The sequence below is a fragment of the Petromyzon marinus genome, chromosome 24 (assembly GCF_048934315.1).
Source record: "Petromyzon marinus isolate PM22_M1 ecotype Great Lakes invasive population chromosome 24, UKy_Petmar_22M1.pri1.0, whole genome shotgun sequence".
Classification (NCBI taxonomy): domain Eukaryota; kingdom Metazoa; phylum Chordata; class Hyperoartia; order Petromyzontiformes; family Petromyzontidae; genus Petromyzon; species Petromyzon marinus.
In genome coordinates, this window is record NC_133690.1 from 17,286,319 (window position 1) to 17,309,196 (window position 22,878).

Here is a 22,878-nt window from a genome sequence, read left to right on the forward strand (position 1 = left end):
CATGTTTTGTCATTGCACCATGTTTCCTACACCAAGTGCTACACAAAAAAATAGTAATGCGTACACAAACGCTTGAACACACGAACAAGGGGAGAGATCCATAGTTCAGTCTTTTAAATCGTTGAAGTAGGTGCTTTTAGCAAACACTTATGCAGGATAGTGTGACACAAGGCACTGCAGTGGCCAGCACTAACACCAGCCACCTTTGTCTCCCCCGTGTTGATGCTGATATTGTATCGGGTACTCATTAATTAAGCTGGGGTAATCTAAGCAAAGGTTATGCGAAGTGCAAATTGCATTTTCCACTGGGATTGTGTATAGCAAAGAACTGTGTGCGAATTACAGTGAGGGAAAAAAGTATTATAAATTGATTTGCATTTTTGACATGCGTTTTTCTGGATTTTGTTGTTGTTATTCTGTCTCCCACTGTTAAAAAAAAACCTACCATTAAAATTATAGACTGATCATTTCTTTGTCAGAGGGCAAACGTACAAAATCAGCAGGGGATCAAATACTTTTTTCCCTCACTGTATACTACCACAACTCATATATACATTTATATAGTTGTAAAAAGTCAAGGATCCTCTGTATAGCCTTTAACAGACTGTTGGGGCAAGTGCTGATCGCGAGTATTTATGGGTGGCCAGCACCACGCCCGACCACCTTTGTCTCCCTAGTGGTGATGTTTTACACACCGCACCAGGTACTCATTTGGGGCTGAGTCGACCTAGGGGAGGCCCAGAAGCAGTTGAGATAATCATTAATGGCGTTGCCCGTGAGCGGGAATCGACCTCGGGTTGCCGGGTCCATAGCACAGTCCACTAAGTGGCTACACTACCGCTCTACAAGTGAAAAATACAAAAATTCCCCGTATAGCCTGTAACAGACTGTCGGGGCAAGTACTGTTAGCGAGGACCTAAAAAGGCCGGCACGGCACACGCGGGGGTGGGTGGCCAACACCACGTCCGGCCGCCTTTGTCTCCCTCGTGACAATATTTAAACATCGCACCAGGTACTCATTTGAGGCTGAGTCGACCTAGGGGAGGCCCAGGACCGGTTCAGATAATCGTCACTGGTGTTGGCCGTGAGTGGGAATCGAAACCGGGTCGCCAGGTACGTAGCGCAGCACGCTAAATGCTACACCACAAGCTCACACACACACACAGCCAGAAACTCAGAGCCATCAAATTGCATAAAAGTTGAACTCGTACGAGGGCTGTTATCAGAACAACTGAGAAAAGAGTTGACACCTGTGTGTGTGTCCCGATTTTAGCCAACACAGCTTCAAGTACAGAGGGCATGGCCCTCTATGTAGTCAAGGCCTCTCGTACATTACAATGTCACCGGTTCAATTTTTTAACGCCAACAAAAAAACACTTTTCTTGTCATTAGGTAAGAAGGCTGCATCACTTGCCTGTGCCCAAGTACTCATCCCATAGGGACCAGGTCACCACCCAGCGGTTGCCCGCTGTCTTTCAACAAAATAACTTCAATTGTAACCCCACTGCGGCTAAAAGCTGTATCCTCTCAATCCAAAATCCCAGCCAACACGGGAATTTAGCTGTGTCAATAAAATGATGTGCTCGCTTTGCACATATGCCACTCGGAATGAGAGAGTTCTGTCGAAGCGATGAACTGTAGCAATAAGTAATGAGGCATGGGCTAGCTAAGAGGCCAATCATGTGGTTCGGCATATTGACACATTGTATTCAATTAAGTCAATGTACTGCATGCATTTCTACTGTGAAGCTGCTTACTGATTAGCTCTGAGCACTGAATACTCACCGCTCATCCATCACAGGCAAGTTAACACACAGCCACCAATACACAATGGATTTATTTTGAAAAGCAATTTAGCTTCAATATGCCTTACAGTTATTGTGTATGTGTCACCAAGACTATGTAAAATAAAAGCTACAATTGCCACCACTGAGTCGTACTTCCAGAAATTATCTGTTCATTAACTTAAAAAGAGCGTTCGTCCCTCAAAATAGCTGTATCACACAGTTGTCACAATGCTCTCCGGTGAAACACAGCCTTGTGTTGCTCTCACAGCCTCGGAATGAATCAGAGGTTGTTGAACTTTGCGATTTAAGACAGGGAGGTGGACTGGTCAAAAGGAAGGGCGTGGATACGTTCTTTTATATTTTACACGAGCATCTCTTGGGACTAAGACTGGGCTCAACGCTCAAGACTACTGCAAGGTGATAAGATTTGACCGGACGGATCAAACGAGTTGCAATGAGAATTTATAAATTGTTTGGGTTTTTTTGTTTCCATGTAAAATTAAAACATGACCATTAAAATTAGAAACACATTCGCTGCGATTTAGCAACACGATGACGGAGTGTACAACAATACCGGTGTGTGTGCGGAGGAGATGGTGAGAGGGGGGCGAGTATGTTGGACAGGTGGATAACATACAAATGAAAAAGCAAAGCTAAATAACCTCACCACTGGAAACCTCATTTGCCAGTAACAAAATATGATAATTGGTTTTTTACCCTTTTATCTGGCAACAAAACTGACACCTTTTTTACAAGGAGTCATGTTTACATTGACCACAATACCTGCGGTCGGAACGCAAACAAAAAACAACTCTGATAATGTATGCACTGTCCTTGAAATTGATTGGTCCACACCTTTTGGCGTCTTCTGGTCCAACACCATGTGAGACGAGGCTCTAAAGAAAGCTGTCTCGGATGTGGACCAATCAATTTCAAGGACAGTGCATACATTATCAGAGTTGTTGTTTTTTGTTTGTGTTCCGACCGCAGGTATTGTGGTCAATGTAAACATGACTCCTTGTCAAAAAAGGTGTCAGTTTTGTTGCCAGATAAAAGGGTAAAAAAACAATTATCTAAATAACCTCATCGGCGAAGTAATGAAGGAATGATACTTCTCTTTCACTGCTATGAGAAAACAATGGAAACAATTCTGCACGAGGATGAACGCACAAAGAATGCTTGCTTGCACTCTGTTGAAAGGTCACAGTGTAAACAAAAACTGAATTCCATAGTTACAGAGGTGCTCACCAACAGCTGCTGTGGAATGAGCTGCATGATGAGATTTGGAGGCCACTGGTCCGTTTTCCTGTTGGAGGAACACAATACACCCACACACGCAGGATGATGAAATCGGAGAGAAAGTAACATCGAGCTAATTAAATAACAAGCAAGGAAAAACCCATTGTTAGTCTCCTTCCAGTTGCAGTTGCTGCAATGACAAGAGGTACCATGATTATAACTTGTATGTTTTAGTTAAAGAAACATTCTCAATTGTGAGAAAAGGATAATTCTTAATTGCGAGAATTGTTTTTTAACTTACCGGTGAGCTGAAAGGATAATATTTCACGTGTTAAGTGCTTGAACATTGACAATTTAATTTGCTTGTCCGTGTCTGGTGGTGAAGGGTCTTCACGATACAAAAAAAATATTTGGTCAGATTATGAAGTGGCCTAACACCAAACAATCAATTATGAACCGCCATGATTTGTGATAATGACTAAAATATTAAAGTAAAGCCTACAGCCCTTTGTCAATGCACTGCTGGACGAAAGCCTCCCCCCCCCCCCCACGCTATCACGACCATGGTTATTGCTTGACTACACTAAGCCGCAATGGTTTGTGGTGAAGAGAGGGTACCTTAGGACTGGTTCAGACATTTACTCGCCACTGATGTGAGCCTTGAAACTGATATTTTAACCACCCTGCCACCACTCCGCCCAGTGATAATTGTTATCAACTTACCATTGGTAAGCATATCACCGCAAAGTGCAGCACCAACACGCGTTAAAATAATTTAACCGGTGAAATTTGATTAAAAGAGGTGATAGATATCAATATCTACAGTGAGGGAAAAAAGTATTTGATCCCCTGCTGATTTATACGTTTGCCCACTGACAAAGAAATGATCAGTCTATAATTTTAATGGTAGGTTTATTTGAACAATGAGAGACAGAATAACAAAAAAATCCAGAAAAACGCATGTCAAAAATGTTATATATTGATTGGCATTTTAATGATGGAAATAAGTATTTGACCCCCTCTAAATCAGAAAGATTTCTAGCTCCCAGGTGTCTTTTATACAGGTAACTAGCTGAGATTAGGAGCACACTCTTAAAGGGAGTGCTCCTAATCTCAGCTTATTACCTGTATAAAAGACACCTGTCCACAGAAGCAATCAATCAATCAGATTCCAAACTCTCCATGATGGCCAAGACCAAAGAGCTCTCCAAGGATGTCAGGGAAAAAATAGTAGATCTATACAAGGCTGGAATGGGCTACAAGACCATTGCCAAGCAGCTTGGTGAGAAGGTGACAACAGTTGGTGTGATTATTCGCAAATGGAAGAAACACAAAAGAACTGTCAATCTCCCTCGGCCTGGGGATCCATGCAAGATCTCACCTCGTGGAGTTGCAATGATCATGAGAACGGTGAGGAATCAGCCCTGAACTACAGGGGAGGATCTTGTCAATGATCTCAAGTCAGCTGGGACCATAGTCACCAAGAAAACAATTGGTAGCACACTACGCCTTGAAGGACTGAAATCCTGCAGCACCCGCAAGGTCCCCCTGCTCAAGAAAACACATATACATGCCCGTCTGAAGTTTGCCAATGAACATCTGAATGATTCAGAGGACAACTGGTTGAAAGTGTTGTGGTCAGATGAGACCAAAATGGAGCTCTTTGGCATCAACTCAACTCGCCATGTTTGGAGGAGGAGGAATGCTGCCTATGACCCCAAGAACACCATCCCCACCGTCAAACATGGAGGTGGAAACATTATGCTTTGGGGGTGTTTTTCTGCTAAGGGGACAGGACAACTTCACTGCATCAAAGGGACGATGGACGGGGCCATGTACCGTCAATTCTTGGGTGGGAACCTCCTTCCCTCAGCCTGGGCATTGAAAATGGGTCGTGGATGGGTATTCCAGCATGACAATGACCCAAAACACACGGCCAAGGCAACAAAGGAGTGGCTCAAGAAGCACATGAAGGTCCTGGAGTGGCCTAGCCAGTCTCCAGACCTTAATCCCATAGAAAATCTGTGGAGGGAGCTGAAGGTTCGAGTTGCCAAACGTCAGCCTCGAAACCTTAATGACTTGGAGAAGATCTGCAAAGAGGAGTGGGACAAAATCCCTCCTGAGATGTGTGCAAACCTGGTGGCCAACTACAAGAAACGTCTGACCTCTGTGATTGCCAACAAGAGTTTTGCCACCAAGTACTAAGTGATGTTTTACAGAGGGGTCAAATACTTATTTCCCTCATTAAAATGCAAATCAATTCATAACATTTTTGACATGCGTTTTTCTGGATTTTTTTGTTGCTATTCTGTCTCTCACTGTTCAAATAAACCTACCATTAAAATTATAGACTGATTATTTATTTGTCAGTGGGCAAACGTACAAAATCAGCAGGGGATCAAATACTTTTTTCCTTCACTGTACATAAAGATAACATCAACAGCAATATATTAAATAAAAAGACAACAATTATCCATCATAATAGTGAATAGAGAGCCCATCTCAAAAGGATTCAAGCTTTGTCTGGAAGCCAATGGAGCCATCTGTTTTTCAAAAGCGCTATTCCAAATGCAAATAAAATGTCACTGCAAGCTGCTGCACTGAGAGAAAACCACATTGAGCACTCATTGGTCGATTTTAAAGGTTGTATGGACAGCAATTAGTAGTGATCGTATAAGGGTAATGCCTTGGCGAATGCTGCTCAGTTAAGTGGTTTTTGAAAAACTGGAACAAGTGAGTGTGTCAGCGCAAGACAGTAGTCATTACGTACAAAGACTCGCCCTGGCTGATGAACACGTGGCAAGCGAGAGACCGGGTCAACTTGGTATTCGGGTCCAAGGAAGCAGGCTTTGGTTTCTGATGGAAACAATAAAAAATTAACTTTTCTGGAACAATACATAAGCCACATTCAGTCAATGGCAGTGCTGTATGTGGAATACATATTTCAAATGTAGTGCTAAGCAGAGCCATGAGTATTCTGTGGTGAATGCTAAAATGCTTTATTGTTGAAAGACAAGCCTTAATGAACACAAAATAAACAAGTAATTTAGCTAATTAACCTTCCGTCAAAACTGAATCTGCAAAGTTTTAATGCAATATCTTAAGCTTACCTAGTGTAGATATACAGCATTTAAATGGCAAATCAACTGAATAATGAAATTTAAGTAAAACACTAAAGATTGGAATAAGGATTAATTGTTGTCAGTCTGTCAATTATGCATGTGCTAAAATTTACATAAAACGATCACTGCCTAAATTTTCTCCAATTACTCTTCATCGCCATCTTTCAATCATACGTATGAAATATTGAAATTTGTTCTCGCCATAATTTTTTTCCCCACACTTCAATATCAACAGTAAAGACTAATATCAGCCACCAGCCTTAATCCGGCGAGATAAAAATTCAAAGCATCCAATACTCGGGACGACCCTGACAGCGTAAATACGGGTGTAATATTCCCAAGGCTGGCTTAGAGTTTCTGCGTTTGCAGGCAGCGAGCATCTTTGCTCGGGGACAGATGGCCTCATCTGATTTCCCAGAACACGACATCTCACTTGGCGGCTGTGTTGGAGAATAGTAATGATGATGAAAATGATAACCGTGGGCTCGGCAATGATGTGCGACTGACAGCGACTGCTGCGACCTCCGACGGGCCCGTTCCGAAGGGAAGGTTTTTTTTTGTGTGTGTGCTGCTCCCTCTTAATGTGAAGGCATTAAAGAAAACAACCAAGGGCTGAAAAAGGACAGCCCGAGGTTTCCAGACGTGACGGCAATGATCGTAGTGGTGGCGGTAGTGATCGTGATGTAGATGGTGGTTACGAATCCACAATTAACAAAGATGACTGGAATGTACAACTCCAAATCCATGCATCATGCATTGCAGGTTATTTGCAGGATGCTACACTATACAGTGCATGTGTATACACACAACAAAGGCAAACATACCCTGCTTATACTTAAAAGGCTGTTCGAGCAAATGCTGTGAGTGAATACCTATTAAGGCTGGTGTATTGCTCAAGGGGGTGGTATGGCTAACGCCAGCGTCTTTGTCTCCACAGCTTGCGTTTACCAATCGTGGCGAGTCCTCATTTAAGGCTGAGCCAACCTAAGAGTGGCCCAGCACCAGTTCTGATGTCACTCGCCAATAATAATGCTAGTCACGGCTGGGAACCGAGCTCACCGGATGAGAACAGTCGTCCAACCACTGGACGACTGTTCTCAATTAAACTTATACACAAAAACAAGCACACATACATACACAAGGCACAAGAACAAAGACCCTCCCCCCCTGCATAGCCTTAACAGACTGTAGGAGCGAGTACTGTTCCATGAGCACCTACGAAGGCTGGCACGGTACACAAGGGGGTGGGTGGCCAGCACCACGCCCGACCGCCTTTGTCTCCCCAGTGGCGACATTTTTACAAACCGCACCAGGTACTCATTTGAGGCTGAGTCAACCTAGGGAAGGCCCAGGACCAGTTCAGAAAATCGCCACTGGTGTTGACCGTGAGCGAGAATTAAACCCGGGTCGCCGGGTTCATGGCAGAGCGCGCTAATCACTGCGCCACTGCTTCCTCAAGGCACACACACAAACATAAATAACACATACATATGTATGCATGCATAGCACAGTTTGTAGAAAACAACCTCGCAAGGCTATACATGGGCAAGGATCGTTTCCAGCCTTATTCACTGCCTTTTTAACAGTTGATGATTGAAGCAAACAAACACCCACCTCCTGCCACTCCAAAGATCCTGACCACACGGGCACCTTGTTTGCTGCACCAGGGACCCCACTAGGCATGGGCTGAGCTCCGGGCAGCTGCAAACCAACATAAAGACGGAACAATTTAACGGACAGCGGGACATTTTGACAAAAGGACGGACAGATGTATGGACTGGTAGATGGACAGACAATACAGAGTGATGACCATGGAACTTTAAAGCATAAGCACTTAGCCCTGGGAATAACCTCACAGGGCCTTATTCCTCACTTCCCGTTCCGACACTCTGGACCTGATCATGCAAGCACTGCAAGGTATTCCCTGATGATGACGCAGATAGAAGCAGGGTCTGCACTTGCCAGCAAGTGCTAAACATTGGGTAAAGACATTATTTTCTAACACTGTCAAAGAGTATTTAAAACCATCACAAAATATTATTTTTTGATATGGAAAAAAACAATAGCAATTTGACAAAGAATTAAAGCTTTCGTGACTGCATAAATTACTCATTGTTTTTTTCGGTAAAGTCACGTATTATTTATTTTAATATAATTTTACTACATACATGACTTTACCGAAAAAAACAATGAGTAATGTATGCAGTCACGAAAGCTTTAATTCTTTATTAACACACTTCTACGGGGAAGTTACCTTTACAATTCTGTCCTAAAATTATTGCGCCCCCTTACATTTTCCTGCCCCTCCCCCCTCTTGTGCTGCTGCCGTGCCCCCTTGCTTTCTTCGGCCCCTCCCCCCACCTCTACTGCTTATTTTAAGCCTCTGTCTGTTCATCCCTCCGGCCCCTTTTTCTTGCTTCTCTGTCCGTCTTTCCTCTTCTTGCCTCTTGGTGTCCCTGTATATGTATTTCTGCTGCCTTGTACCTCGTATTTGTTCACTCTGTCTATGCTGGTATGTTCAACCCAGAGGATGAACACGAAATTTAGCACTCTTCTGAAATTTGTGGTCTGCCAGGCAAGTGTCTGTGTCGTTGGCCGACTGGTTTTGCATCACGAAAATTTTTCTTAGGGTTTGTTGAATTCTCGTCTCTCATCTTCTTGTTGTATTTACCTCCGTGCAGTTTAATGCTCTCTATGTGTTGCATTGATGTCACCCTATGTGCTATTTGTTTTTTACACTTGATGAAGATCGCTTGTGTTGCTGTCGAATTTTACTACATACGTGACTTTACCGAAAAAAAACCAATGAGCAATTTGACACTCAATAAAAAATACATGACTTCAGTGATAGGAACAATTTTTCACAAGGGAAATGTCATCACAATTTTGGCAAAAATCCGAATATTAATCAGGGCCAGTGTCCTCTCATGGTAATGATATTGCCATGTGATTGTTTTTCAGACACCCAAAGTATATACGAGTATGTTGCAATGGTTAGAGCACATTTAAAACATTCAAAAGGCTGAAAAATAAATTTTCAGCTGATGATAAACTCAGCAATTAATCCCTCTGGGGTTGATAAAATGAGTACCACTTTGTGAGAAGTTAACAGTGCTTGTCCTTCGAAATGCATTTACCTTCCCACGACAAAATGTAACTTCCACAACTGGCACAGGGTTGAAAACAGGAGATTTAGAGTCTCCTTTGATTGTTTAAGCGCAAACCTTTTGACTTTTGATTGTTTCCTGTCCGGTGTGATTCACGTATTGGCAGAAGGTTACTTGAGCCTGCTTATGAGCATATCACCAAGAATGCGGGTGCCCACTCTCATCAGATTTCAGAAGCTAAGCAGGTTGAGCCTGCATAGTACTTTGCTGGGTGATAAATAATGCACGCCAGGCTCCTGTGGAGCTACGTGGTGGACAGCAGAGGGCAGGGCAGCTAAATTAATTTATTCACTGGAATGTCTATGTCTATTCTCCCCGCCTGAATCGATGCTCCACCCACGAGTGTGAATTATGATCAAATAACCCCCGTGACCTGCATAGCTTGGGGAGGGGGGGCCTCTTATAGCAGTGGACTTACAAAAGGGCTGTGCATGCAAGCCTATTGGGATGCTCCATCTTGGCAAATGTGATGGAAAAACTAACAAAAATATGCCCTGCCAGACTTACACAAGGCCTTCCTCCAACATGTGAATTGTGCAATGTATGTATATATTTATCAGGGATGACTTTCAGATCTGAAAATGCCAATTTAGGGTTTAATTGAAATGTCAGGGGTTTTTTGGATGCCATATTACACTACTTCTGGTTGTAGGATAAATTATAAACAAACATACATTTTCGCACATCGGCCTGATTTTAGAATGTTAATCAGAAAATTGGCACCAGATTTCAAGCATATGTACAGTGAGGGAAAAAAAAGTATTTGATCCCCTGCTGATTTTGTACGTTTGTCCACTGACAATGAAATAATCAGTCTATAATTTTAATGGTAGGTTTATTTGAACAGTGAGAGAAAGAACAACAAAATCCAGAAAAACGCATGTCAAAAATGTTATAAATTGATTTGCATTTTAATGAGGGAAATAAGTATTTGACCCCTCTGCAAAACATGACTTAGTACTTGGTGGCAAAACCCTTGTTGGCAATCACAGAGGTCAGACGTTTCTTGTAGTTGGCCACCAGGTTTGCACACATCTCAGGAGGGATTTTGTCCCACTCCTCTTTGCAGATCTTCTCTAAGTCATTAAGGTTTCGAGGCTGACGTTTGGCAACTCGAACCTTCAGCTCCCTCCACAGATTTTCTATGGGATTAAGGTCTGGAGACTGGCTAGGCCACTCCAGGACCTTAATGTGCTTCTTCTTGAGCCACTCCTTTGTTGCCTTGGCCGTGTGTTTTAGGTCAGTGTCATGCTGGAATACCCATCCACGACCCATTTTCAATGCCCTGGCTGAGGGAAGGAGGTTCTCACCCAAGATTTGATGGTACATGGCCCCGTCCATCATCCCTTTGATGCGGTGAAGTTGTCCTGTCCCCTTAGCAGAAAAACACCCCCAAAGCATAATGTTTCCACCTCCATGTTTGACGGTGGAGATGGTGTTCTTGGGGTCATAGGCAGCGTTCCTCCTCCTCCTCCAAACATGGCGAGTTGAGTTGATGCCAAAGAGCTCCATTTTGGTCTCATCTGACCACAACACTTTCACCCAGTTGTCCTCTGAATCATTCAGATATTCATTGGCAAACTTCAGACGGGCATGTATATGTGCTTTCTTGAGCAGGGGGACCTTGTGGGCGCTGCAGGATTTCAGTCCTTCACGGCGTAGTGTGTTACCAATTGTTTTCTTGGTGACTATGGTCCCAGCTGCCTTGAGATCATTGACAAGATCCTCCCGTGTAGTTCTGGGCTGATTCCTCACCGTTCTTATGATCATTGCACCTCCACGAGGTGAGATCTTGCATGGAGCCCCAGGCCGAGGGAGATTGACAGTTTTTTTGTGTTTCTTCCATTTGCGAATGATCGCACCAACTGTTGTCACCTTCTCACCAAGCTGCTTGGCAATGGTCTTGTAGCCCATTCCAGCCTTGTGTAGGTCTACAATCTTGTCCCTGACATCCTTGGAGAGCTCTTTGATCTTGGCCATGGTGGAGAGTTTGGAATCTGATTGATTGATTGCTTCTGTGGACAGGTGTCTTTTATACAGGTAACAAGCTGAGATTAGGGGCAACTCCCTTTAAGAGTGTGCTCCTAATCTCAGCTCGTTACCTATATAAAAGACACCTGGGAGCCAGAAATCTTTCTGATTGAGAGGGGGTCAAATACTTATTTCCCTCATTAAAATGCAAATCAATTTATAACATTTTTGACATGCGTTTTTCTGGATTTTTTTGTTGCTATTCTGTCTCTCACTGTTCAAATAAACCTATCATTAAAATTATAGAATGATAATTTCTTTGTCAGTGGGCAAACGTACAATATCAGCAGGGGATCAAATACTTTTTTCCCTCACTGTACATATATACGCACACACACTGATAAGGGCATGTGCTATGGCATGTGGTATATATTTAACCTTAAGTGACGACCTGGTGCGGTGTATATATATCAGCACTGGGGAGGCACAGGTGGCCAGGCATGGTGCTGTGCATACCACCTGCTCGTTTGTTGCGCTGACCTTAATGGGTGGTCACCAGCAACATTTGCCCAAGGTCACTAAAGCTATAGGGTGTATATCTGTCAGTGTGTTGTAAACATATGGAGTGGATTGACGATATATGCGCATTGTTACACAATGTACAAAAAAGACAGGAAGAAGTTGAGATTGCGTTGCAGAAATAGCCCCCAGAGGAGCGGCACAGCAACTCACGGTGATCTGCGGCTGCTGCTGCTGTCCCCCAGCTCCTCCCGTCTGCTGCGACGCCTGCATGCCGAGCCCCTGCTGCAGCTGCTGCGTGGGGTTTTGCTGTGGTCCCTGCGGCTGTTTTGCCACCGCGATCCCCACAGTGGGGACGTTTGTGACACCGGCCTGTGACGGCCACAGCGGGAAGGGCGGGTGGGCGGGCGGGCAGGTGTGCAGACCAAGGCAAGAGTGAGCGCGAGGGGTTGCCCCGGGGGAATCGAAGTGAGAGATTCCAACTTAAAAACACCCGAGCCGTAGACAATTACAAAACGCACACAAGGTGTTGTGAAAAACTGGGGTAAAAACATAATTAGTGTTACGTGTGAGTTTCTGCCATATCTTGTTTGGGAAAGAATCGGATTTCTTGTGTTAACACAGTAGGATCGCCAATGGCTGGGGAGAGTCAGACAATTTCACGACAATATTTGCATAAATTCAGCAGGCAGGTGAACAAAGATTCAGCGCAAACTACATGTTTATTGTTCGAACAAAGCGACCACGTAATATGCGCAAAAAGGTTCCACTGCTGGTGTGGATTCTGAGCAAATAAATGTATGGACCAAACAAGCTTTCTTGCTTCTACTCCCATCTTTGTGGTTTCAGGACTTGATTCGACCCTTTTCATTATTGTACTTGAACAATGGGCAGCATGGCGAATTGGATACTCACATGTGCACCAGCTAATTAAAAAGAGAATATATATATAAAAAAACAACTATTTGATTTATTATAATTTTGATTAATTTGGTGCATTCAATATTCTTTTAACCCACACAGATTAAGCAGGGATTCAGGATGCCATTCGTACAAACGTGGTTCTACCAGCAACATTACGCATTCCAGTCTGTGGTGGGTATTAAAGGAGCCTTGCAGGTGACATTTATTATTGGCCTGATGTATAGCGGTGGAAAGTGACATATCAGCATTCATCCAGTTAGGCGAGCAGGCATGCTCGTGTAATGTGTCTGCTGAGCCGTGCGATGGCATTTTCTTTATCAGGGGCCAGTGATGAGAGATCACTTCAAGACTGCAGCAGAGAAACGGAAAATTTTAATGTCGCACGTCAGCTGCCAAGCCGTTTGCCGACATGCTAGACCCGGAGTCTCGAGTCGCAAACCTGCGTAATGTGTGATAAACAAGCTCAGAACAGCACTGTAAAAAAACTATCTCTGTGCGGAATATCTGAACGTAAGAGGAATTGTGCGATAGCAGCTTGCTCTCTGGAGCCAAGTCAATGAGACAGGCTGTCACTCCAAGATCTAAATAATACATGGATTGTTGTTGTTATTGTGGTGTGTACATGGTCCTGGAAGAAATATGATTAATAATCTCTCAATGCAATTTTACAGACAAGAGAGATTACTCTGCCAGTCTATTGTATGCATACCTACCCATCAGTGCCATCAGACACAAAAAATAAACTCCTGAAACAAATTTGGAAGTCACTGCAAAATGTAAATTTAAATATGAACATAGATCATACATTTTGTGGAAGGCACAAGATTTGCAAAGGCATTTTTTAATTGCACCATTGAAGCTTCTGCACATAATTGCTTCATATATTCATGAACTGACAAGAGATCAAAATAATGCACATGTATGGATTTTGTAAATTATTTCAAACATGCATTTGTTATCACAAGTATTTAATTAGCAGTGATATTTCATTTCAAGCCACACAATGATATGATTTAATTATGTCATGGGGATGTGAATTTGCTTATGGCATGTGACCTGACCACCTTAGCTGTTGCATTTATCTGTTTAATGCCGATTTCTTAATTGCCACATTTTGGGTAACCCCTTGAAATTAATGTGGCCAAGGGTAAGTCCCCAACAGTAACGTAATTTAAGTAAAATTAAATTCATATTGGATTATTTTATGAGAGGAATCGAGGCCCCATCCTGAGGTGGACTAATACGGAAACGTTTTAAAGCTTAGCCGGAAAAGCGTGAAAACATACCCCCAAAATGAGGAAAAGAAACCATGGGCTCCCTTCGTGTACCTGGGACATGGGCGCTCCACCCTGAGACGCATTGGGGGGGAGTTTGGATGGTGGCATGGAGGAGGGTACCCCCTGACCGCCTTGGGAACCCCCTGCAGATGCAGACTGGTTCATGCCCTGGCCCGGAGGGAAGGTCGGCACGAGGCCACCAGGGCCAGCCACGGCTGATGGCACCTGGGGTCCAGGGCCCATGCCTGCATGTAAGCACATGGAAACTCCGATTAGCGCGCACGGCTGGCTACGTACGGTGCGAAAGAAGTTCAACATACGCACGTACATAAATGGCACACAGAGGAAATCGCACATTCATCACCAGGACAAAAACTCGACACCATTGTCAATTAAACTGGCGAAAGAAGAAAAAATATATCAGGTAACATTTCAGGCAAGGAAGCTTCTTCATTAGTAGAGTCCAATTGGAGACTTTCATTTACTTTTAAGAATGTTTCATGATAACCAGTATTGAATAGGCATATGAACGATTAGCCTTAAGTGTAGATAGTAACATAAAAAAATCCTTCAAAAGTAACTAAAATATGCATAAACTCACAAAAGCAGGGGAAGGCTCAAAGTTAAGTTTCGCAGAGAAGCAGAATGCGTTATGCTTTGGCACCACCCACTGACAACACGTGGGAGTTACAGCCATTACACAGCAAGACCTGACTCACGTTCAGCCTTTATGCTACCGCGTGTAACAATTCCTGCATTGTTCAAGGCGCCATTGAGAGCCCTCTCACGCTGTGATCTGTACTCTCAGCAGGACTAACAACACTTGTTTGAGCAGTAATCTAACAATGGGATGCAAATATGAATCAGTGGACTGAAATAAATAAAAAGTGTGCCTACAAAATAACTCAACTCTACTGGAGCTTGTGTTTTTGTGTCAGAGCGCACGTCTGGGTTGCAGTGGTTAGCGAACCATACTAATCAACCCAGCGACCCAGATTCGATTACTGGCCACGCATAACATCAGTGGCAGGCGATAGCTGACCGTGTCCTGGGATTTTCATAGGTGTGAAAGATTGAAAAGGGGCATTTCATCTCGTGTTTGAAAAAAACAGCGAAGGCACATCTGGGATGAAATTGGGGAAAGGCATCACTATGACGAGTACCTGGGTTTGCTGGAGAAGGGTAGCCCTTTTGCATGGCAGCCATCTTTATGGCCTCCGCAGCGGCCGAATGAGCGCCAGTGAGGACCGGCACTCCCGTCTGAGGTAGGGAAACGTGGACGCGCCATCGCGACACGAGCGGTGAGTCACAGCCCACGGCAGCAGCAGCACGGTAAAGAATGAAGCGTGTCAATGCATTGGCGCGGCACGCCGCTTGCCAGTGCCCACCTGCGATGGGATGGGGTACATGGGGTGCCCCGGCTGGGGTTGCTGTCCTGGGCCCTGCTGTACACCCATTTGCTGCTGTATGGCCAACTTGTTCTGCTGCTGCTGCTGCTGCTGCTGCGAACCCTGAGTCTGCAGTCCTCCAACCCCTGCCCGTCACACAGTCGCAACCACCATTTCAGTGTGTGGGATTCAGAGCCAGGGTTGCTATTGAATTGGAAACGACTAATTTCGTAACCCGTGGACAGCAAGACGAACCAATGAGAGTGTACAATAAGATAATTGTGCAAAAGCTGATCTGTACACAATGATGGAAAGACAGCAACAAAAGTATTTTGGACGCATAGCTAAATGTGATGGGAAATACCGAGAGAAAGTGTTGACATTTGGTAAAGTTAATTAAAAAAGGAACATGGGTGAATAGAGGTAGACAGAGACTAAGATGAACGGATAGAATTTGTAAATGTAACCGAGGGGACTGTATAACAATTTTAAAGCAAAACCCAACATCATGGAGAGTCGAGCAGGTTGATTATCGAGGTAAGAACAATAATTCATGAGTAGAATGACAAACCGTGAAGTTATATCGTGGCAATGCCGCGAGTTAGCAGTGCAAAGCCACAGTGCGCTCATACATCAATGACGACGGCTGCCGTGTTTTGTGCACTTAACGCTGCAATCTTCCCGTCCACCCATTTTCAATTGGCCAGGGTGCAACGTGCAGATACAATGCACTGTTGACTTGCTTTACATTTACCCCTATTACCCTTAAGCATGATGGTGATCTCATCAGTTTTGTTTACATTCATTTTGTATAAATGTTTTCCCTTGCAGTGAGCCTGTTCTTCTATCCCCGGGCACTTCCTTGTTACTACCCCCCCACCCAAATTTCCCTTCTCTTATCGCCACCACCTGCCTGGGCTCTCTCCTGGCATTTGCTTGAATCTATGCATTGTGATGTTGACGTGGACACTCTCCTGAGCCCAGCCTAAGAGGCAAAGTGACAGTGCGAAGATCCTCCCTTGGACGTGCCCAAGATCCTGGGGCTTTGCCTGAGGACACAACGTTGGGAATTTTCTGGGGCCTTCCACTGAGACACCATGGGTAGTGCCAGTACTCTCCGTGGGGCCTAGGTTTGAGACAATTTTGTTTTAACGAAGCACATTTTACTCAGATAACCCCTTGAGATAGAAATGTCTTGTTTGCAAAGGTGCCCAAGGATGTCAAGTGACACATAGCAAACACATAATGACGTGTATATGATATTTTAAAATATAAAACACACACAGGATATGTTTAAACAATGTCAAATGGATGATAGTGTCAATAACAGGAACAAGACAGCCGACACAGCGTGAACATCACACCATAAATAAATGCATAAATAAATGGTGCACACCGCCACTTCATACAGGATGTTCTCAAGCTGTAACCCGCTGTACAATTGTGTTTTAACGTTGTGCACAAACGGCAGTGTAGAGACTCTCCGATGGCTTGTTTGAGGAACTGTGCGGCGGTGCAGTAACTTTCCTGGGACCTGTTTTTTGAGAGGTGGTGCTGTGGAAACTCTCTCGGGGCTAGTCTGCGAGCTGGGTCGGCGGCCTTGGTGACAACGCGAAGGTCTGAGTGATGGTGCAACGGTGGTTGGACTGGGAAGGCGCCTTTAATTCTGCCTTGTTACTGGACTTTCTCCTTGGAGTCCACTAGTTATTTGGGTTTTGGTGGCAGTTGTGCAAATGTTTTTTTTTTATGTGCAGGCACCGCTTAGTCATGGTTCCATTGCCAAGTGTTGTCCCTACTGGACATCTGCGAAAAAAAGCTTTCTAGCTCATCAGATTCTTCCAGTATAAATACACATTCTGATTGTCTTAATTTTATTCATATTTTCCTATTTCATTCTTTCCCTCCAAATTTCCCACCTCCCACCCCTTATGTTTAGTATTTCTGATGTAAATTGCTTTACAAGGATCTCAGGGGAAACGTTGGGAGTTACCTGCTGTAGATGGAGGCGGCTGCCGAGGCCACACTTTACCAGGGCTGCCTGTGAAATAAAATTGGAACATGCTGACATCAATATCTCAGCCAGTGCAGTCGCCATCATTCTGTAATATCAACCAACTCTCCAGCAGCACGAACAAACCAACATAGGAATATAAAACCAACTTTTACTTGCGGCCCTAACTTTAATTTAATCTCATTCTTTTAATCCTGTCTGTCTGAATACATGCGTGTCTGTTCATCTCTCCCCTGCTTCTTCTGTGTCTACTCATATGTGTATCCACCTATCTCCCGGCATATAATTAATAAGTACTACCTGCTTTTAAGTTCACTACCGACTTTTTTGGTCAATCTATTCTTATTTCTGTCCATGTGTCATTCATGGTTCTAAATGTATGTTCTTGTGCCCCATCTAAATGTTTGTCTCTCGATGTGTTTATCCATCTGTAGAAATGTCCCTCTATGTCTACCTTTATCAGTGCGTATTTACCAACGCCAAGTATGGTCAGACAATCACCAAGATGGACTAGGTGTAAGGGCCGCCCCCCCTTCATCCATCAGTGGATTGACAAAGGGCTGTGAATTATTATCACGATCATATTCTTCCAGAATAATTATCAAGATAATATTCTTTCAACACCATCCAACAATTTAAGCTCGAATTCCATCCTACACTATATTCAACCCCCAAATCCCTAGAGCAGCGCTGCAGTTTGAGTCACCCTGCGGGTGATTCCCGGGTCCGGCAGTGGGGCCGGCCTGGGCCCCGCCAGGCTGCGTGGCTCGGGCCAAGCTGGAGGAACCCGAGACGCTCCCAACGCCGGCAGGCAAGGCGCTCCCCGGCATCACCGCCGGCAGCTGGTGCATCGACTCGCGTTCTACCGACACACACGGACAAGTGACATGAACGCACAATCGCGTGGCAAGCCGACAAGGGCATGGCAATCAGCGTGGCTCCGGTTTTCATGTGCTTCCAAAGTTGGCGTCATGATGCCACTCGCGCAAGGATAACAGTACACAACTACACGGCCTTTAGTCAGCCGGGTATCAACCTGCTATAACAGGCATTATTTTGACCTTTACGAATGCATGTTTGACCACGTAATTCAACATTTAAAGTCAATAAAAAGGAAGAATCGGTTTTACCCTTTCTGGCAATAAAACTGGTGTTAAGATGTTCAAACACGAAATTCATATCTTTTGCAAGGCATCAAGTCTGCATTAACCACACATACTTGTGGCAAAACATGCAAACAAACATGATCTGATAATATATGCATTGCCTTTAAAACTGATTAGCCTCCACCAGCCTTCTTTATGCCCTTGTCTCATGAGTGTTAGACAAGAGAATGGCAAAAAACGAACAGTACCTATTCTTATTTTTTCATCATCTTCGATACTGGCAAAAGGGTCCCATAGGTTGTTCATTAAAAGTATTTATTTATTAATAGTTATTATTTTAATAGAAAACTTAAAAATGCATTTTCATCCATTTTTTCAGATTTTCTGTACTGTTACATTGACACATTGTGGAATTCTGTCAGTCAGGCTTGCTGTACTTATTCCAAGGGTTTGCTTAAAAAATATAATCCTGTTTTTAATTTGGTTCTTACAAAGTCATAAAAAAAGTTGTACGAGCACCCGCAAATTATTTATAAATCACAATAACACCAAGGATATTGCCACCTTGAATGTGACAGTTTTGACACTAACAATTAGATACAATTAGGATGTCTTCACACCATTCAACAATGTGTGCCAGTTAACCTTCGGAAAATGTACTGACATTATGTTTATTACAAGAGCCCTTTTCATGTAAAAATAAATAAATCAGTGCATTTAACTATGTTTATTAGATACAATTCTCAGATCATTATATAAACTATAACCCTATATCAAGTTGGGTGTTCAATTTATTTGAAACATTTTGAGCCAAAACAATTTCACTTAAAACCAAAAATCATTCTTTCACGTATTTCAGCTTACCGAGTAGGCAATGTCACAATTCACAAGTCAATTACTCGTTACAATTGAATAAAAAAGAAATCAACCTAAATGTTTTTAACATCATGATACATTTAGTGCCGCAACATATATGAATCAAAACGAACATATTCTTGTACACGCAATTCGACGATCGATGAATCAAGTAAGCGCTGCATGCCTACCACTGAGCCATATTCCCCCCACCCCCCCCTCGTCCAAACGGACGGAGCTCATTCTCCCAACAAGCCATGCTAACCTGGCAGCACGAGACCGCGGACCAAAATCATGTGCCGCAGATCCTGGTGGTAGGCCTTGAGAGCCGCCTCGGGCACCAGCGGCCCTCCCTTGTCGAAGAGGAACTGCAGCGCCGGCACCTTCCGTGGGGCGATCACCGAGAAGTGCACTCCCCTCTATCAAAACAACGTGCAAAACACCGCATGTAAAAAAAAAAACCTGCACATCGTCATGGAACTTGGGCAGCTTGTGATTTAATATTTCTGACTGGCTTCTGTGTATTATATATTCCTCGCCTTCTGTCTCGCTACATCTCTCATCTCAAAATTTCACTGCCAAACTCCCCACCTGTACCCACAAACAGGATCACCTCACCCCAACACCCAAGTCCCACCACTATCTTCCACTCAATCCCAGATGAATTTAAAGATCGCACCTGCCGGCTTCAAGATCCTCCGTAGACTCGATCTCTCCCCTCTCATTTCACTCTACTCCCCTGCATGCACTCTCCACTCCAGCAGCCACGGCTTTATTTCAAATCCCAAAATAAATTTCTATCAATGAGAGGTCACTCATTCTCCTTTGCTTTCCCCATGGTCTGGAATTATCTTCGCCCCCCCCCCCACCGTGCTGTCCAGTTCCAGCCCCTGTTCAAGTTCAGGCTTAAAGCCTGCCTTATTACTGCAGCTTGCAACTGAATTCCCCTAAAAAATAAATAATCCCAATGTTGCTGTATTGTCTTGATGACATATAATTCTAAATCATATTTTATAGTGTATGTGTATAAGTGGGGAGCAATAGGGTAGTGACGAATGCACCTGGCTGGCTTCCTAGGTTAGACTGCTGTCCACATCTAACATCTGTGGAAAATGGTGCCTGAACCTGTCCTGGCCCACCGCTTTGATAACGCAGCCTGATATAAATACCGAGTGTCGTACGTCATCATTAGCATTGAGGAGACAGTGGAAGCCAGGCATGGTGCTGAACAAACAGCACTCCCTCTTTGTGCCATTCAGTTCATAATAGGTCTTCCCCAACAGCACTTGCCTCAAAAGTCCACACGGGGGATCGCTGTTATTGTGTATGCATTGTGTGCACAGTGGTTTGCACAATCCACTACGATCCCAAACATTTGTACTCAGATTCAATGCACATTGGTGGCAAGTTGTATCTGAACCTCTCGTGGGCCTCCCCCTGATATCGACTTGACCTTAAATAATTTCCCTAAAACTTAACCAAGTAACTGGTACAGTTCGGAAACATCAAAGTTGGTGAGAAACAAAAGTAGCCGGATGTGGTACCGGCCGTAGGCGCTCATCTAACACCACCTGTCTCTATAGTCTGTGAGAAGACTTTGTGTGTACAAGTGGGGGTGCAGGTGTAGGCATACCTCCCCAATCATGGTGGCAAGCTGGTCGACTGTGAGCCCGGAGTACGCAATGCTCTCCACAGCTGGCAGCTGGTAGGGCGGGGAGTTGCACACGAGGATGCACACCTTGTGCGTCGGCCCGCTGCTCATCGCCAACACAAAAACACCCGCACGTACTCCTCAACAATCGACCAATCACAGGACAATGGCAGTGAACAAGAACAAGGTGCCAACTATTGCCAGAACCCTGGTGGTAAGATACCTGACGTTTCTCGCTGTTGTTTTCACACCTGATGATGATTGCTTGTGTTGCAGTCGAAACGGCGTGAGAATTTGATTGTTTGATATTTTTATTTATTATTTCCCTTCTACGTGACTTTACCAAAATAACCAAGAATATCTGTAGATTGATGTTACGCTTGTTATATTTTGTTCTTACATTGAACCCAGATCTCCCTTGAAAAATACAACTTTACAACAAAAGAGTGTACATGTGTAACACTTGGATAGAGAAAAATGTAGATGATGACATCTACATTAATTACCTATATAAACATTTTAATGTACTTTCCACTATATTTCAGCCCGACTGCAAAAATATTCGTGTGTTAGGTGAGGTGGTTTGTGCACTGCACAACAATCTTGATGACTTGATTTGATCCCCTGCTGATTTTGTATGTTTGCCCACTGACAAAGAAATGATCAGTCTATAATTTTAATGATAGGTTTATTTGAACAGTGAGGGACAGAATAACAACAAAATCCAGAAAAACGCATGTCAAAAATGTTATAAATTGATTTGCATTTTAATGAGGGAAATAAGTATTTGACCCCTCTCCAAAACATGACTTAGTACTTGGTGGCAAAACCCTTGTTGGCAATCACAGAGGTCAGACGTTTCTTGTAGTTGGCCACCAGGTTTGCACACATCTCAGGAGGGATTTTGTCCCACTCCTCTTTGCAGATCTTCTCTAAGTCATTAAGGTTTCGAGGCTGACGTTTGGCAACTAGAACTTTCAGCTCCTTCCACAGATTTTCTATGGGATTAAGGTCTGGAGACTGGCTAGGCCACTCCAGGATCTTAATGTGCTTCTTCTTGAGCCACTCCTTTGTTGCCTTGGCCGTGTTTTGGGTCATTGTCATGCTGGAATACCCATCCACGACCAATTTTCAATGCCCTGGCTGAGGGAAGGAGGTTCTCACCCAAGATTTGACGGTACATGGCCCCGCCCATCGTCCCTTTGATGTGGTGAAGTTGTCCTGTCCCCTTAGCAGAAAAACACCCCCAAAGCATGTTTCCACCTCCATGTTTGACGGTGGGGATGGTGTTCTTGGGGTCATAGGCAGCATTCCTCCTCCTCCAAACACGGCGAGTTGAGTTGATGCCAAAGAGCTCCATTTTGGTCTCATCTAACCACAACACTTTCACCCAGTTGTCCTCTGAATCATTCAGATGTTCATTGGCAAACTTCAGACGGGCATGTATGCTTTCTTGAGCAGGGGGACCTTGCGGGCGCTGCAGGTTTTCAGTCCTTCACGGCGTAGTGTTACCAATTGTTTTCTTGGTGACTATGATCCCAGCTGCCTTGAGATCATTGACAAGATCCTCCCGTGTAGTTCTGGGCTGATTCCTCACTGTTCTCATGATCATTGCAACTCCACGAGGTGAGATCTTGCATGAAGTCCCAGGCCGAGAGAGATTGACAGTTATTTTGTGTTTCTTCCATTTGTGAATAATCGCACCAACTGTTGTCACCTTCTCACCAAGCTGCTTGGCAATGGTCTTGTAGCCCATTCCAGCCTTGTGTAGGTCTACAATCTTGTCCCTGACATCCTTGGAGAGCTCTTTGGTCTTGGCCATGGTGAAAAGTTTGGAATCTGATTGATTGATTGCTTCTGT

General features: G+C 44.0%; 1 protein-coding gene across 9 annotated transcripts in view; it reads right to left on the reverse strand.

Annotated features, from left to right (window-relative positions):
- Positions 1 to 22,878, reverse strand: part of MED25 (mediator complex subunit 25) — a 46,682-nt gene that overhangs the window by 16,108 nt on the left and 7,696 nt on the right. For all 9 annotated transcript variants that reach the window (XM_076069474.1, XM_032960148.2, XM_032960145.2 and 6 more), the window contains 11 exons: positions 21,000 to 21,120; positions 19,632 to 19,785; positions 18,112 to 18,267; positions 17,385 to 17,432; positions 15,395 to 15,540; positions 15,170 to 15,266; positions 14,058 to 14,251; positions 12,019 to 12,177; positions 7,763 to 7,849; positions 5,797 to 5,882; positions 3,036 to 3,093 (listed from right to left, as the gene is read on the reverse strand). In XM_076069474.1, coding sequence (XP_075925589.1) covers positions 3,036 to 3,093; positions 5,797 to 5,882; positions 7,763 to 7,849; positions 12,019 to 12,177; positions 14,058 to 14,251; positions 15,170 to 15,266; positions 15,395 to 15,540; positions 17,385 to 17,432; positions 18,112 to 18,267; positions 19,632 to 19,785; positions 21,000 to 21,120 — 1,306 coding nt within the window. The remainder of the gene's footprint in view (positions 1 to 3,035; positions 3,094 to 5,796; positions 5,883 to 7,762; positions 7,850 to 12,018; positions 12,178 to 14,057; positions 14,252 to 15,169; positions 15,267 to 15,394; positions 15,541 to 17,384; positions 17,433 to 18,111; positions 18,268 to 19,631; positions 19,786 to 20,999; positions 21,121 to 22,878) is intronic.